At 36.2% G+C, this 17,603-nt stretch overlaps 1 protein-coding gene across 1 annotated transcript in view; it reads left to right on the top strand.

Annotated features, from left to right (window-relative positions):
- Window positions 1-17,603, top strand: part of LOC117292708 (formin-like protein 3) — a 45,890-nt gene that overhangs the window by 12,498 nt on the left and 15,789 nt on the right. The window contains exons 2-13 of the mRNA XM_033774851.1: window positions 1,079-1,128; window positions 4,410-4,493; window positions 6,933-7,105; window positions 9,406-9,580; window positions 10,257-10,307; window positions 10,818-10,916; window positions 11,702-11,848; window positions 12,315-12,431; window positions 13,639-13,770; window positions 14,499-14,525; window positions 15,313-15,357; window positions 16,020-16,088. Coding sequence (XP_033630742.1) covers window positions 1,079-1,128; window positions 4,410-4,493; window positions 6,933-7,105; window positions 9,406-9,580; window positions 10,257-10,307; window positions 10,818-10,916; window positions 11,702-11,848; window positions 12,315-12,431; window positions 13,639-13,770; window positions 14,499-14,525; window positions 15,313-15,357; window positions 16,020-16,088 — 1,169 coding nt within the window. The remainder of the gene's footprint in view (window positions 1-1,078; window positions 1,129-4,409; window positions 4,494-6,932; window positions 7,106-9,405; window positions 9,581-10,256; window positions 10,308-10,817; window positions 10,917-11,701; window positions 11,849-12,314; window positions 12,432-13,638; window positions 13,771-14,498; window positions 14,526-15,312; window positions 15,358-16,019; window positions 16,089-17,603) is intronic.

The raw sequence follows: 17,603 nt of genomic DNA, 5'->3' as shown, positions 1-17,603 counted from the left end.
TCACAAGTTAGCTTGGTAAGCAGTTTGCAACGCAGCTAATTCTCTTTTCCCAAGTTGATATCTCTGTACGTTTTTGCACCAAGCACAGCTTCAATTTCAATTCAACCTGGTAAAATTAGGACTACAAGTATAGTGCTATCTCGCTTGATATAGCTTGATAATGCATAGTGCTTTTAATGGCTATGTTTTTCCTTGATACTAGTGTACATACATAATGCATTGTTTCACACCTTGCAGGTATGTACATAATAAAAAACCTCCATCAGGTTGTCAACAGTGACCTGTACTTAGCCCTTCGGTCCCAGAGATTAAAGTAATGACCTGCTTTGTGTAATGAGCGGCACCGCCACAAAGTGTGTACTGAAATAAGCAGGCAATACTTGTGAGATTTAAAGGCACTGGACACCGTCGGTAATTACTCAAAATAGTTAATAGCATACAATTTTACTTGGTAACGAGTAATGGAGAGCTGTTGATAGTATAAAACATTGTGAGAAATAGCTCCCTCTGATGTAACTAACAGCTTTGGAGAAAGAAGCAATTTCTCACTTAATATAGAATCCCACCCGAGTAAAATATGCCTGTGATTTTGTTCACGAACTCAAGAAAGTACTTAAAGTGTACAGTGCTAACACACAGACAAATTAATGATTTAACAAATGATTAAACAAAATAATTATGAATTATGAATATAACAGTTATGAATAGCATGCCTTGCGTCGTCAGATACGATCATATAACAGATATGAAGCCAAACATCTGAATATCAATATTTTACTGCAAATTAAGTGCATTTTTTTTTTAATCAAAGAAAGTCAAACAAATAATTAATGAAAATTAATGACGAAAATACAATGTAGTGGATACTGAGCAAACCAATAAATGGGGGCACTTACAGAAGCCAGAAAGGCCTGTTAGAAATGCCTGATAAATACAAAACAAAAGCCAGGAACAAACAATTATTACAATCTAACTCAAAGAAACAAGTTTATGTATAACAGTGTTAAGCTCGTTGGGGAACTAAATCATCTGTTTGTTCACTGCCACCAATAATGTTCCCTTTTCCTTCTCGTGACAGGGCTCAAGCCTGCCAAGAACATCGTGGACAGGAAGTTCAGACTTCTTATGGTATGTGTTTGTTTTCGTTATCAATTTTTATTTGTCACATCATTCCCTTTCCAAATATTGAAGATCCTGGAAAGTACAGCATATGTTTTTCATTGGGGTAATGGACCGCAAATGGGAGCACTATAAATAACCATATAATAATATATAGTTATTATAGTGCTCTCTATCATTTTACATTATCATTCATGTTCACTCACTGAACTTGTTCATCAATATGAAGCATCAAAATAGACACTGACTATCACAAACAATTGCGCCCTCTGGTGTCACCACTGCATACATTTAAGAGCGCACTGATAACTTCAAATCAAACTGAACATTCATATTGATTAGTTAAACAGTTTTTAATGTCATCTTTGCCTGCTTATACCCATTGTGTTTATATGAAAGGCAGAGTGTACTTGTAGTAATTAATCCACAGGGTGATTACACTTTCAAATTGTAAGTGATGAATATTTTCCTGTTGTTGTTATATCTAGCAATCCCGTGCTCTGTGTTTAAGTTATTCTTGCGTCTCAACCCACATTAGGTTTAAGAGGTAGGCCTATAGGCCCACATGAAATTATGCATATGTTGCTATCGTTACAAATGTACACAAAACACAATTGTAAAAAATGTAACATGCCACTCCTTAAAGTCGGTCTAACAATAAATGCACTAATTAACTTAAGGGTGTGCAGTTAAATTTAAATTTCTAAACATTATTACACTCCACAATAGTGTTATATAGGCACACCCCACTTTGTCTCCATGCCCCTCCCACGTCCTATGACCGTTCAACCCCCACGGTTCAAGTTCAACGTAACGCACTTAGTGAACTGGTTCAACGGATTAAAAGACAATGGATGCCTTTGGTAATTGTCAAAGACCAGTATTCTCACTTAGTGTATCCCAACATATACCTAAAATAACAAGCTTTGAACATTTGGGGCTCAATTGGTCATCGAATTTACACGAGAATAACAGAAAACGCCTATGTTGCATTACTTCGTGTGCTTTCAGATACATAATAAAAGGCTTCAGCTGAAGTCTTTTATTGTTTTTTTATAACCTCTTTCTCTAAAACTATTTTTTTAGAGAAAGAGAAAGAGGTAATAAAAACAATAAAATACACGTTACTTCAGAGAGAGCAGTTTCTTACCATGTTTTATACTATCAACAGCTCTCCATTACTCGTTACCAAGTAAGTTTTTTTGCTTACAATTAGTTTTTAGTAATTACCAATAGTGTCCCCAGTGACTTTAATGCAGTTTAACTACACACCTAAAGTTAAATGTGTGCCTTTGCCCTTTATTGTTTGACCCACATTTAGGAGTGGCAGATCCTAAATATATATCTGTTAAAATCTTTATGAAAGTATTCTTTTGAATTGTTTTTTTTTTTTATTTGAGGAAAATACGTCACGGGTATTCAATTACGTTGATAACCTTCAGAAACTTTTGAGAAAGGATGCACTGGGCTTGACGTGAACAATGGGGGAGGCCTTGCTAAGCCGTGAGAGAACGTCAGTCAAGGGTGTACCACATAATAGCCACCCGTAGCAACCAATGCAATAATTCCAAAATAATAAAGTCACTCAGCTCTTGAAATGAAATCAAATTCATTGGCTGACAACGTAACTTCATTTTAAATGAATTGCAATTTTTTAGTAAGTTATCCGTAGAGTTTTTAATCCTTGCTCATCCAAATGAAAATGGGTTCACTGGCCAGACTCAATTGGCAGAGTTGATCAATACGTTTTAGTAAAGTTTGTCCTTTTAAGAGGGGGGCTCCCAAAATGCTCCAGGTTGAGAGACAAAAACTCAAAGGGTACATTATTAGACTAGTTTCAATAAGCAATATGAACTATGGCCTTCAAATCTTCAATTAATAAAGAAAGAAAGCGGTGTTTAAAATTTGAGGCCTGAGGCATGAATTTGTCACTTAATAGTGTCAAGGGAGAGATTTGACAGACATTTTAAAGGATTGGGGCATTCTACACTGGTTTAAGCTCAATGTATTGATCCATAGCCAAGTCGAAAGTTGATTAGACCACACAGAAAGTGGACTTGTCCCGTTGTGAAAGGTTGTATCTTTATTCGTACTTGGGGATCTTGACAACGATAGGCGCATCTTTAAGAAAGACAAAGTGAGCATATCAAAATAAATTAATGACAAAATAAATTAATATTAAAAATATACCAGTATAAGCATGTTAAGTTTGCGAATCCTTTCAACTTATAACAGTCCAAAGTCAAAAAATTACCTCTTGTTCGACCCTTATAGACTAATTGGCTAATTATTTTAACCTAGGCAAGCAATTTACAAAGCAGTTCACCATGGATCTTACCAAATTCTATACATCAGGTCATTGGTAAATATGCTTGTGTTTTAACTATGCGGTTGGCAATGAGAACATTTTATTGTTAAAAACTGATAAGAAAAAAAATAGAATGACAATAATCAAGCATGCTATTAAACACTCTCAAAGTTTCCCGGAAAATCACACCAATAAAGTGTATGTTTTTATCAAACTGCTGAACTTCAGATGATTTTACCACACTAGAGTTGGCAAACATGCGTTAATGTAAATCACTGAAATGTAGTTGTTATTTTTCCCCTTTCGGCCCGGATAGTTTCTGGGTTATCCTGAACAATAATCCGAAATCAATGAATAGAAACACCTACGGCTCGTCTGAACTGAGTCACAGCTTCGCTTTCAATAGAACTGTTGGGGTTAGACAACGCAGAGAACGCGTCAGCTGCCAGAAAACACAATCCCCTTTTTATTCCAATTCACCAAGTTTGTTGTACGACCGGCTGGCGAAATACAAAAAGCAAACGACCCTGGTTTTAAACGCGAATGGTTTAGCATATCTATGGGTGAACTGAATATTAGTAGGTTTGTGTGTATAATGAATATAGGCAGTGTTCCTCCATGGTTTAGTGGACTGTGTATTTTAGTGATCGTACACGAGGAATGACACATAATGACACTAGTGTCTGCAGAGCATTATTGTTGAATCACATGGAGTGTCTATTATACTGAGTCGATGTCAGGCGAGAGTAAAACTGAATGAAGGACCAATATATGTCAACAGTGTTCAACTTCTTGGATGATAATACCACCACATGATATTTTAATCCAACTTGCCTCTCCTAGCCACTACATAGAGTCAGGCCACTCGGTGGTACTGGCAAGAGGAACTCACCATCGGTCACTTTGAAGGGAGATTTTACTGAGAAGGATTAACCGTGATTTATACGTTTGATTTGTTTTTACTCTGGCGATTCCATTCCAGAACACCATGTCGTTAACACCTGCTCAGATACAAGGCATGGAGACCATGAACTCGGATGATAAATGGAATATGATTTGCGAGCAGGTATGTTCAGTGATTTTTTGTCTATCCATGAGTTGATCTAATGAATATGCATCAACCATTGTTTTTGTTCGTCTGAACTCATAGCTATTAATATCTTAATTGGTATTTCTGTGTATGTTTTGTATCTATACATGAGTTGATCTAATGACTATGCATAAATCATTGTTTTTGTTTGTCTGAATTCATAATTATTGATGTCTTAACTGGCATGGCTGTGTATGTGTCTCAAATTAACCTTCTTTTGTTATATTCGATTGTAAATTAATCTTAATAAGTTCAGTGTTAGACGTGGGATGAACATAAAACCCCTATAGGGAAAACCCCAGCATTGACGTAAGGACCGAAAACCTTAATCAGATGCAAGGCTCCGGTCTGGGCTCAAACCAGGGTCCACAGAGTTGAAAGGCAGGGACAGAATCCACTGCGCCAGCCTTGATTGGCTTAAATAAATAAAATAAAAATCACATTTATCTGTGTATAAGATACTATTTTGTAGTTATGACATATTTGTCGGCATCGTGTTCTATCTGAATTTACACATCTGAATTTAGTTGCACACTCAAAGACATTGAACACTATTGTTAATTGTCAAGACTAGTCTTCACATGATCTCACCATATGCATACAATAACAAACCTGTGAACATTTGAGCTCAACAGGTCTTCGAAGTTGCGAGATATTAATGAAAGAAAAAAACACCCTTGTCGCACAATGGTCACACGAAGTTGTGTGCTTTCAGATGCTTGATTTCGAGACCTGAAATTCTAAATATATGAGGTCTCGAAATCGAACTCGTGGAAAATTACTTCTTTCTCGAAAACTATGTCACTTCAGAGGGAGCTGTTCCTCACAATGTTTTATACTATCAACCTCTCCCCATTACTTGTAATCGAGAAAGGTTTCATAACAATACTTATTTTGAGTAATTACCAATAGTGTCCACTGCCTTTTAATGAGTGATAAGTGCCACAATAATAGCTGGAGTGGTAAAAGTGTGACAGTATTTTAGAAATTAATTAGTTACTGATAATTAAAAATGATTCCAATCACTTTTCCGAAGTCAAATTAAAACAAAGTTACCGACATACACAAACTTCACTGTATAGGCCAGTATACACATGAATGTCTGGTAAAATAAAGCGGTTTGCAAAAAGAACCGCTTCAATTATAGGCTACCCATTAAACTGCATGTTGAAATAATTTACTGTGCAGTTGATAAAGAAAAAAAAAACAATGTGCCAACCCCATCATTTGAAATTGTACTTTCTCCCAGTATATTAAATAACACTTCCTCATTGCACTGAAGTAAAAGACAGACCAAAGAATTATGCATAATTAAACATTAACAAGTACCCGTTCAAGTTTGATTATTATGACGTAATATTGTAAGCTACTTTATTTTGCTGCCGGTCTTTGACAGCCAGTTTGTTAAAAATGAGGGTTGGGCCTTTTGCAAAAGAAATTATGTTCTCTGGTCGGGACTTAATATCAAACTGTGCGTTTATTTCTGTTTGAAGGAACACGAACAGCTTGCCGTGGAAATTGACTTATTTTACCCTCATCAGTAATTAGGTGGCCATTTTGAAAAATCCAAAATGGCTGCCTTATTTACCTTTGTGCAAATGGAAACATCAGTTTTCTGGTTCAGTATGCTCTACATATTCCAAAAATATATAGGCCTAGTTATGCTTATTCCTAAAAAAAAACCTAAAATACATAACCGACTTGGACCTAACTTTTATAGTATGACTTACATACAAAAATAAAAATACAAATTTGTCTATTCTTAGTACAACATTTTCACCTGAATTCACCCTAAAGATTTACACAATTTGTTACACCGACATAGGGGAATGGCTTGCCAAGAGCTCGTCCACAGTTTGAGAGGGAACTTAATATTTATTTACTTTGACTGTCATTTTGTAAAACGTTTTTACAAACATTCAATCCATAACTTGATGCTCTTTTTGGTTTCGGCAACTTCATGTCCACAAGATTAAACAAAAATAGAGATAAAATTCAATGAGCAGAAACCTCTGGAAAACCTTTTGTCTGCCAGCGAACTGTACCTCTTCAAATGTGCTTTTCGATACAATAAAGTTTGTCTAATATTTTGTTTAAGTACCTTCAACTGTGTTCTAAACCGAACCGAAGTCACAAGTCTAGGTTATTGTTATTATTGGTTTATTAAAAACATTCAAACATCGCAGCCAAAGTCTGAAAAATATAGAGCTCCATTAAAAAAGACCCAAATAAGGGCCTACACACAAATTCGGCACCTTCTTCCGATAGCAATGTTTCCAAATACAATCTTTCGGAATGCTTTTATTATCCGATCCGACAATTGTTGATTGCTATACAACCGTAAACGCAGACAAGTATTATTATTATAAACAATGAAGGCCTGTTGACAAAGGTGATTTTTTTTTACTTTTGCAGCCAACGACACCCGCCCTCCATGGCCCCCAGTTTTACATCAACCAGCTGCGAGCTCATATGAACCCCAATGTCCACAGCTTAAAGAAGGTTCCTAAGAAACTTGTGAAGGACCTGCTGCCTACAAGGGTACTCCTAGGAGATCTGAAGGAGGACCTAAGGGCATACAATACAGAGTAAGTAGAGGACGTGTACACTCTAGTAATTGTTTATTTGTTCAACCCCAAAATAACTTCTAGTCAGTTTCCACTGTTATTTATTAAAGCTATGTTAACATCTCTCAGCTCAAAATTCCATGTCGCATGGTGCAGGTGTGGCAAGAGATTATGGCGAACTGTGTACAAACTTCTTCTGATATCGCCCTCTTTGCTACCTCCTCCTCCAGCCCATGGTCATTTCCCATATTGGGGACAGAATATCCGGCGGCTGAATTCCTCTGGAACACCAGCTCATTGCTGTTAGTGTTACCCGGAATCTTTGTCAATCCGACCCGAAATTGTGTTTAAACTGAATCACAGTCAAAATCCAATCTTTTTACCAGTTTTGGGGTGACAACCCTGGGGTCGGTTTCCCAAAGTGTTAGGACTCGTCTTATTTCGAGTTAGGAGGAATACCTCTTCCTAACTTAGGATGAATCTTATAAGGTCTGCATGCTACAGTGCAGGGTTGGGACTCGTCCTAAGTGCTAAGATTAATCTTAAGTTATGAAGAGTTTTGTGAAATCGACGGCTGGAGTTTTTAAAGTGTAGTAAATTGTGTCATTAGGACTTGCCTGTACGCCAAAGTTGTCATAGCTTGGTGTTAAATAATTGAAGTCCGTGCATAATGTCCCTGGCCAAAATATCTACAGACACATATTGAAAAAAACCAACGACAAACAGACAAACTAGTGAGGTGGAAACATCATTGTCTATTTTATTGAAATATAGAAACAAATTGTTTCGATTTCCTTTTGTCCTTAAGCAAAACATTTAACCTTGGGATGGGGGTGTTAAGCCGTTACAACGATGGGACCAACGCACTGGTCCCATGTGTTGGACGCACGTTAAAACAAAATCGGTAGTAAGTACTGCTGGTTAAATGCATTGGACACAATTGGTAGTTAATCAAAATAATTGTTAGCATAACATCTTACTTGGTAACGAGCAATGGAGAGCTGTTGATAGTATAAAATATTGTGAGAAACGGCTCCCTCTGAAGAACGTAGTTCTTGAAAAAGAAGTAAATTTAAGTATTAAAATATTTCAGGCCTAAAGTTCTAATATGTATCTGAAAGCACACAGTGTGCAACAAGGGTGGTGTTATTTTGTTACTATCTTGCAAATTCGATGACAAAATGAGTGCAAATTCTCACAGGTTAGTTATTATTCATATGTTTGTAAACTAAGTGAGGGTACTGGTCTATGCATTTAAAGAGAAGGAATTTGCCCCTGTATTTCTGGCTGACTGGCTGGCAGCAATATGCACCAGCTAAAAAACATTATATATGCCTTACAATGTATTGTGTTATGGTCTGATAGCATCATTCTTTAAAAGCTTCACCAATTTTCGGCGCCTGACATTTCATTTAATGACAGCGTGGCGCATGATAAGTATACACTATTATTTAGACCAGCATTCAGAATCTATAAATAATTTAGAGTTAACAACTACATTCCATCGAACAGTATAGTGCACTATTCCCTCTGTATCTCAAAATAATAGATGAAATTCCTACATTGTTAGGGACACTCCTGTAGTGCCTTGAACTGTACCCAGGAAATGCATGTTTGCCCCCATGCAACAATTCCATCCAGGGTTGGATAAATTGTTATTTTCGACATTGTGTACAGGTAAAATGTGTTTTTTATTTTTTTTATTTTATCTCGAACCCCCGAGGATATAGACAGCGAAGTTATTGTTAAAGTTGACGTGTGTGAAGGGGGTCTTAAGTTCAACATTATTTGTGAACAGGAAGCTGAATTTCCACCAACTACAGTTTGTTCTAAAAACTGTTTATTCATAAGAAACAGAATAGTTTCACTTTTAAGCCCCTTTCCCACGAGAGCAATTTAGCAAGCGTCCATTGCTAAACTGAGCAAGGTTGTAAAAAAAACTACCTCGTGTGAAAATACAACAATTTTTTTGGTATTTTCCAAGGTCCCTGGTAAAATCTTGTACAACCCTGCTACACATTTTAGTACAACCTTACAACCCTGTTCACATGAGAGCAATTGAGCAAGGGTCCCTTGCTAAATGGTACCATGGTTTTAAAATTTTAAATGTACCTCGCGTGAAAGGACAACTATCTGTCCAAGTTATCTTGCAAAATCTTGTCTTTTACATTGCTACATTTTACAACCATGCTAAAATTAAGCAGGGGACCCTAGTCAAATTGCTGTCGTACGAATAGCACTCTAAGGCTTTTATACGTAATGCGTGATGATTTGAACTCAACCTATAAAAGATCTGTATATTTCCCCCAAATTTCATGTAGGTTCATGAGTGAGTTTATTTCCGATCCAATGAATGGACCAGAGGTTCTGGCCCGTTTCGTTCGAGATACCCAGAATCTGCTGATTGAGCAGAACAAACTCGCCAACACGACGTCTGCAGAGAAACAAGCCACACTCAAGAAACACAAATACTTCGAGACCGTGAAGAGGGAACAGGTGAGGGTCATCGACATTGTTTTTCTTCGCCCTCTTTGCCCGACCGAAACTAAGCTATGACAGTTTGTTCACTCACTTGCACTGAAGATTGACAACCCCCTTCTTGCCGAATGTTGTTCCTATAAACCTTTACCTACGACCAGAGTTCTTACCTTCCCAATACCCTTATCCGGCTACCTACCTGCTTTTTCCTTATTCTTCAGAAAGTTCCCTGAAAAATAAACGATTCTTTCCAAGTTTTGATGAACAACTGTGGAAATCTCCCTGATTATTAAAATCTCCCTGATTATGGAAATCATTTCCTGTATTGAATGTAATTCTATCTCCCTGATTGTTGGCATATCTGACTAGCGTTTATGTATGTATGTGATTCAAGTCATTTCAAACTCACATTTATTTCCATACGTTGTGAAAACAGTACAAAGGATGGTTACCCAACTGAAAAACACCAAGATCTCATAAAGCCTTTGCTCAGACCCCAAAACTAAAAACAAAACAAATCAAAGCTTGCCCAACCCCATAAACGATAAACCCACTTCCTCCAACCCTTTGTCTGCCTCTTTTAATCATCCAACCAATGATGTTCGTTAATAACATACACATCCCTGTGGTATATTACTTGAACTTGATTAATTATTAACCCAATTAACACAACATTAACCTTGTTTTCTTACAGGTAGATGAGTGTGACGCCTTATATTGCCTGAAATGTATAGCATCAAATGAGGTAAGGGTTTCTTTTAAGGGCCTTTAAAATTTCTGGAGAATGTTTACCCCTGCCTCCATCCATGACACTATAGATGCAGTTTTCATAAGAAGACGCACCCGAGATGCTGGGGTTATCTGGTTTTACCCTACTCCTAGCAAGGGTGGCTTTCCACCACGATACCTTTTTTTTTTAAATCTAGAGAGATTGCATGTGTTGAATCAAACAAAGTTTCCTAGGAACTTCGTATTGTGTGAAATGGACTTAAATTTCACCAAAAATACACGAGCTGTCAACCATTTTATACAACTCCATTTTGAGTTGCATGTGATGTTAAGAAGTGAGCAATATATTTTCCCGTCATTGATTTGCTTATCAATAGTACTTATGTTCAATTTGAATCTGTTGAATTGTAATAAATTTATCTGATTGTGAGAGGAGGTCTTTCATATTTGAATTGTAATGATTCCCTCATTGATCTACATTAATATTCACACTGTGTCAAAATTCATTTCCCTTCTTCATTTGTAGAAAGGGAGGCATGTGATAACCACAGGGCCTGATATACTGGAGACAGTGGCATTTTGTATCATCAGTAGATCCCTAGCGTCCAGATTGAACTCATTTAAGGTAATGTAGGACCTTATTGTTATTAAACTTTAGGTGGAGCAAGGTATTAGCCAGGGTTTGTATAAAAGGATGTCAAAATATACTGGAAATTTAAAAACTGAGTGTCCGAACTGTTCACTTACAATCAATTTAATTGTAAATGACATATAAAACAGGGTTTCAATATTTGAAACAGGGTGTCAAAAAAGAATAAGTAATCAAAACAGCATCCAATAAAAGTCAGCTGTGAAAGTTTCAGCTGGTGGCATTGTCTACTTGCTGAGAAAACTGCAAACAACTGGCAGCTATTTTCGAAAAATGCACGGTGAATAACGTAGTGTATTTGCTACCACAATCCTCCAATCAAATGGCAAGAATCTGCCTGGGTGTTATAATATAGTGAACATATTACATTGAATATAATATGTTTCAAACTGAAAATCCTTTTGTCCTCGCCACTTATACTCCTATTGGTTCATAGCCACCAATTGTTTCTGAACAAGAAACTTTGATTGGCTATAATTTCCAGTTTTTTTTCTGTTTCCCCTCTTTTGTTTCTATAAGTGGATTGGTATTTGTTTGTACTTTATGCCTCTGAAGGAGGTCCGGTTAGGATCGGAAGCTAATGCCATCTACCCTACTCCTTATATTGAATACATTGAATTGAATTCATTAAAACAATTCTTCAAGCTGGGTATTTTCAACTTTCAAAGTTTTGCTTTAGTACAGAGAAATATTTTGATACATGAAATGTTACAAACAAAGTTGCTAAACTTGGCCATGTGTTCGTCTTTCAAATGTTGCAGGTTCTGAATCTTGCCTGTGGGGCTCGCAACGGTCATGAGAGAGTCCTCGATGTCTTCAATTTCCTCCGAGTCAAGATAAAAGAGAAGGTTCGATTCCATGCAGTGTCGCAGATGTTAGCTGTGGAGCGGTCAAGAACTGACCTCATGGTGAGTAAATATGAAATAAAGGCAAAGTTTAGTTTGATTTTTGAGACAGTTCGATTGTTTTAATACTGTTAGTGTAGATATAATTTATACTACAAAACTAAACCATACAAATTTCATTTTAAAAGGCGGTAGCATTTGAGATATCACCAAAAATCATAATAGGAATAAACATAATCTGAGAAACGTGTCTGACCGGAATGTTTCTCAAATACAAATTTTGGTTGGTTAAAACTTATTACTTTTTCATGACCACTTTATTTCAAATTGAAATCGTTCTTAAAATACTATTTACTATCGGAAGTTGCTGTACTCAAAGCCTGTTTTTATTGTCAGTAATGTTTACAATGATCACCAAACGTTTACACAAAATCTGTTCACTAAAAGCAAAATTTCCCCAGTTTTTGCAGTGCATGTTTTATTCGTGCGGGAGTATTTCTGGTGATACTTGTTTTTTTTTTCAACGTAGGTGGAGTGTTTGAGATTCATCAACACGTTGCTAAACACAACACGTAATCTCAACAGGCGAGTCTACTTGCAGTATGAACTGGAACTTGCTGAGTTTGATGCCATCGAATTCGAAAAGGTTAGCATAAGACTGTTGGAAAGCTATAGGTGGCAGCAGACTTACTGGGTAAATCCTTTGTTATGTGCGCATGCTCAGAACAACGTGGACAATGGAAATTTACCTGGTAAGTCTGCTGCCATCTTGCATCCGAAGTCTCCAATTTAAAAATATTAAGGACCGCAAAAGATCTGTACAATAAATCATTGATTTTTTTGTTGGACTGCTTGGGATAAGGTTGTTCTCGGGTCAGAATCCTTAAAAAAAAAGTTGTGTCTTGAAATGCTTTATACCCACCCTTTTTTCAACTGGATGGGTGTGTGGGAGAGGGGTGTGCACCCAAGAGTTCGCTAATACGCTACGGAGAGATGACTTAAAAACCGAAAAGGACTTAAATGTTGCCAACTGCTTTCAACCAAAGTGACCTGAAGATAGAGCCTCCCTCTGCTAGCCGTTGGTACAGATTAAGGCTTTCAAACATTATTTGAAGTTTAACAGATTAGAAGTCGTGGTTATTTCAAATTCCGCACTGAGGGAAAGGCATTTTGGAGCATCTGGATACCTTAAAACCCGACTACAGGGAAAACCTATGACAAACTAAACCTAATAACTTTGTTTTGCTCTTTTCTAGAGTCGTTCTACTCCTTTTATTTCAACAATACATGATCACAAAACTCACATCAGCAGCATTATTCATAAAACTACAGCCATTTAGCAAAAAGATAATGATCAAAAATATATATAGCAAGTCAGAACTATCACTATTAATAAATAAATACAATATAAAGTGAACTTAGATCTGGAAAAAAAACAATAAATATTCAATAAGATGTTACTATATTATATTCAAAGGCTCGCTGTGTGTATATGTCTTTACTTGATGACTATTAGATCATCTTTTGTGTTATAACATCTTCTTCAGGGGTAAGGGAACACCTTTGGTAATTACTCAAATAATTGAAAAAAAAAACTACTTTTCGCATGTGGAGATACACCAAGTGAGGGTACTTGTCTTTCACAATAACCGAAAGTATACCCTGCCCTAAGATAGCTCATTACAAATATAACAAGGATCTGTTGCGGATGAAGTATTTCTTATATCATCACCGACTTAATTAGTATTTTGGCAATCCTAAGAATGTGGAAGTTGTTCCCCCTCAACATATCTGTGATTGTTAAAGGTTTTGCTGACATCATGATAAATATAAGTGTTTTTTCCCCCTTTTAGTCTTACCATGGCAACATGCCAGAGCCAATCAAAGCTGAGATTGATGAGTGGCACAATCACTTCATCAGCATACAAGGATTGCAAGATGACTTGGCGGGAATACAAGAAAGAAATGACCTGCTCAGACAGGAGGTATGTCACATGATTGGGTTTAACTCTACATTCAGAACTTATTTATCTGTTCAATTTCAATTCAATTCAATCAACATTTAATTCCATGTTGGTGGAAAAAGAAGATTAATAATTTGTTTTAAGTCAAAGACAATCAAGAACAGGTTGAGAAAATAATTAGTGAACATGGAATGAACAAAAATATATTGTAATGGATACAGAGCAAACCATGTATACGGGGGCATTTACAGACACCAGAATGGTTTGTTTTGTTCATAGTTGCAAGATACAGTTTTTTCGAAAATAGCTTGATTTGTATTTGTTACGACCTTTGAATGCGCTGGACACTGTTGGTTATTACTCAAAATAATTGTTAGCATAACCTTACTCGGTAACGAGTAATGGGGTATAGTAGACAAAATTGTGAGAAACGGCTCCCTCTGAAGTAACGTAGTTTTTGAAAAAGAGGAAATTTCTCAATCAAATATTAAAAGACAAGCCTATTTAGGCACCTGAAAACACACACATTTTTCCAACATGGGTGTTTTTGATTTCATTACTCTCTTGTAACTTCGATGACCAATAAGTCCAAATTTTCACAGGTTTGCTATGGTATGCATATGAAGTGAGAATACTGGTAGTCTTTGACAATTACCGAACGTGTCCAGTGCCTTTAATAATTAGCAACAAGTACTCCAACTTAACATTATATCAATTAATTTTCTTTATTTCTAAACATTTCTATCTAGGTCGACATCCAGCAAGACAAAATTAGGGTGAGTAACCTTGTTTCAGATGCGCTTTACAGCATATTTATGAACAACTATAGTTACTAAGGAAACTGAAATTACCATCGGTAACAACGGCCAATATTCACTGCACTTTTCCAATTGCCGCGTTCAAACATAAGGTAATTTTTTGTATAGGCCATACCGATGGTCATAAAAGCTTCATTACATTTTGCATCACCTTGTTAGTATCTTATCCGCAATTTATATTGTGATAGATTGTGACATTTTAAATAGTGTACTATTTTTTACAATTAACATTACGAATATAAAAGTTGTGTGCTGTATTACTATTAGTAAATTGTGTACTGCATCTACACAAACAATCACTATCCTCAACTTTTCTTTTGGTCGTTTGTGTTAATTAAAATTTTACTATTTATTTCAACAAACAATTAATAATATTTAGTATGTTGTCTGCTATTATTAGTTTGCGTCTACAAAACAACAATCACGTTTCTTCTATACCATTTACAAACCAAAGTGAAGATTGTGTATGATTCCTCTGCATATAATTTATGCAAAATGTTCTGCCATCTTTTATTCCAAAAAAGAATAGTTTCCCAACTTTATTTAAAAAATGTTTCCTTGTAGATTACAATTATTTTCCATTTTTGTCAACAACAAGTTTTGAGTGAAAACCTATTATCAGCATAAAAGTTACAAATGTGTTATTTAGCTTTTAATCATTTCGGTTTTATTTTTATAGTAAGATCGGAATAAATTATAATTAATTTAATTTCACTTATATGTATTATCTGGTTCTTAATCTAAGGCGTATGAAGGCAGCACATCTGAACTACAGAGAAAAGTACAAGAGGTGAGTCACCCAGAAACCCATTTCACCCAGAAACCCAACTAACACAGAAGCCAATTTCACCCAAAAACCCAATTAACCCAGAAACCCAATTAACCCAGAACCCCAATTAACACAGAAACCCACTTAACCCAGAAACCCACATCACCCAGAAACCCATCTGGGTTGGTTCAAGTATGTCTTTCTTCATCCCCAATTTATTAAGAAGGATTACAAAAATGTATTGAAACAACTACATAAAGTACCAGCTTAATTTTTGTGTGATACTCCCCCCCCCCAAAAAAAAAAAAAAAAAAAAAAAAATTGAAATGGTCAAATCTTTTTGTCCATCTATCTGTGTACACTTTTGGTTTTGCCTGAAGAAGGCAAAAGTTAGTTAGCTCTTTCGTCTTCATGTATTGACAAATTGACAACTATCGCTGAATCATACAAATATCGTATGAACTGTGTTTCAGTCAGAATGGTGTAAGGTGTTGCGAGGAACCGGTTTAACGAGGAACCGGTGTTTACTCGTCGTTTCGAGGGGGATCCTCTGTTCGTCTTTAGAAATCGTAGCTAGTGCATTTTTTTTATTTGAAAGATTGTTCTGAAATAAAAGTGATTGATATTCTATTATTTCCAGGTGCTCATTTTTTGATAAACTTGATTTTGTTTTTATTATACAGCTTGACGGAAGGACCGAGGAATACAGAGATAGAGTGGTAGAGCTGCAAGACACACTGGAACATGTCACGGTAAACAAAACCTCCATTCTATTTACAATTTTGTGGGTGTGTATCTGCGTTTTATTTCCTCAAATTTCAACATCGACGGCAATCATCCACAAGAGGTTTCCAGATTATAACATTGACAGTAACGACAGTGGTGGTCGTGACAATACGATGCAGCAGCTGCATTAAATTGAATAAATAATTAAATAAAATATAACAAATAATTCGTCGAATTGACACTGCGCTCTCTCCAGGACCGCTCTCTCTGAGGGCGCATCAGTAAACAAAAAAATACCATAACAAAACTTACACAGAAAAAGTTTCAGAAAAAAATATAAAAAATAAATAATGTTTGTACATGTATAGCAAAAAACTGCATGGACTTCATTCAATTTAATATTTTTTCACACGTATTACGTCATTGCAACGCATAATGGCTATATACATTTCCGCTATGACTATTGGCTTACCGGCTAACTTCTTTTCATCGCTTTGAAGATTCTGGTTGATGGACCTACATTCTCAAATTTCCCGTGTCAGAATTAACCCGAATCCGGATTCCGTGGGCCCGACCCATTCCTAAGTCAGTTTGACCCGATCTGTGTCAAAATTTATCCAGAAAAAGGGCGCCGAAACAGTTCCAATTAATCCTGTATCTACTGACAGCCACTTTGTTATTATCCCGGGCGAATTAATTTTACCAAATCACAACTGAAGGGTCAAAATGATTGATCACCCATTTCTTTATTATAATTGTCAGTAATAATTATTTATGATAGTTTCTTTAAAGACAGTGGACACTACTGGTAATTGTCAAAGACTAGTCTTCACAGTTGGTGTATCTCAACATATGCATAAAATAACAAACCTGTGAAAATTTGAGCTCAATCGGTCGTCGAAGTTGCGAGATAATTATGAAAGAAAAAATATCCTTGTCACACGAAGTTGTGTGCTTTCTGATGCTTGATTTCGAGACCTCAAATTCTACACGTGAGGTCTCGAAATCAAATTCGTGGAAAATTACTTCCTTCTCGAAAACTACGTCACTTCAGAGGGAGCTGTTTCTCACAATGTTCTTACTTTCAACCTCTCCCCATTACTCGTCATCAAGAAAGGTTTTATGATGATATTTATTTTGAGTAATTACCAATAGTGTCCACTGCCTTTAAACAATGCAAATATGCTGGTTTATTAAGAAAATTAAGAGAGCAATTTTGTTAACCACAGCCTGGACTTTGGGCTTCAACAGGGAGCCTCGTTAAGACTCTGCGCACACAGCGCATCATTTTCGAATGGCTCTATATGGCGTTGGAGACGAAACCGTGCTTTTTACAACATTCATACACTTTTTACTTTTGGCTACAAATCGATGAAAACTATCATTAAATCACCAGTAAAAAAAACGTACACTTAAAGAAAGAGATGAAAAACCAGAACAGTAAAATCAAAACATTAGTAGGCTTGTATCGTATTGTGAACGGCAATAGCTTTATCTCATTATTGGTTATGATGGTTCGGGGTTATTGTTAGTTTTTGTAT

This window comes from Asterias rubens, chromosome 7 (assembly GCF_902459465.1).
Source record: "Asterias rubens chromosome 7, eAstRub1.3, whole genome shotgun sequence".
In the NCBI taxonomy this organism is placed as follows: Eukaryota; Metazoa; Echinodermata; class Asteroidea; order Forcipulatida; family Asteriidae; genus Asterias; species Asterias rubens.
Note: the sequence above shows the minus strand (reverse complement) of the source record. Positions and strands in the feature narration are given on the sequence as shown.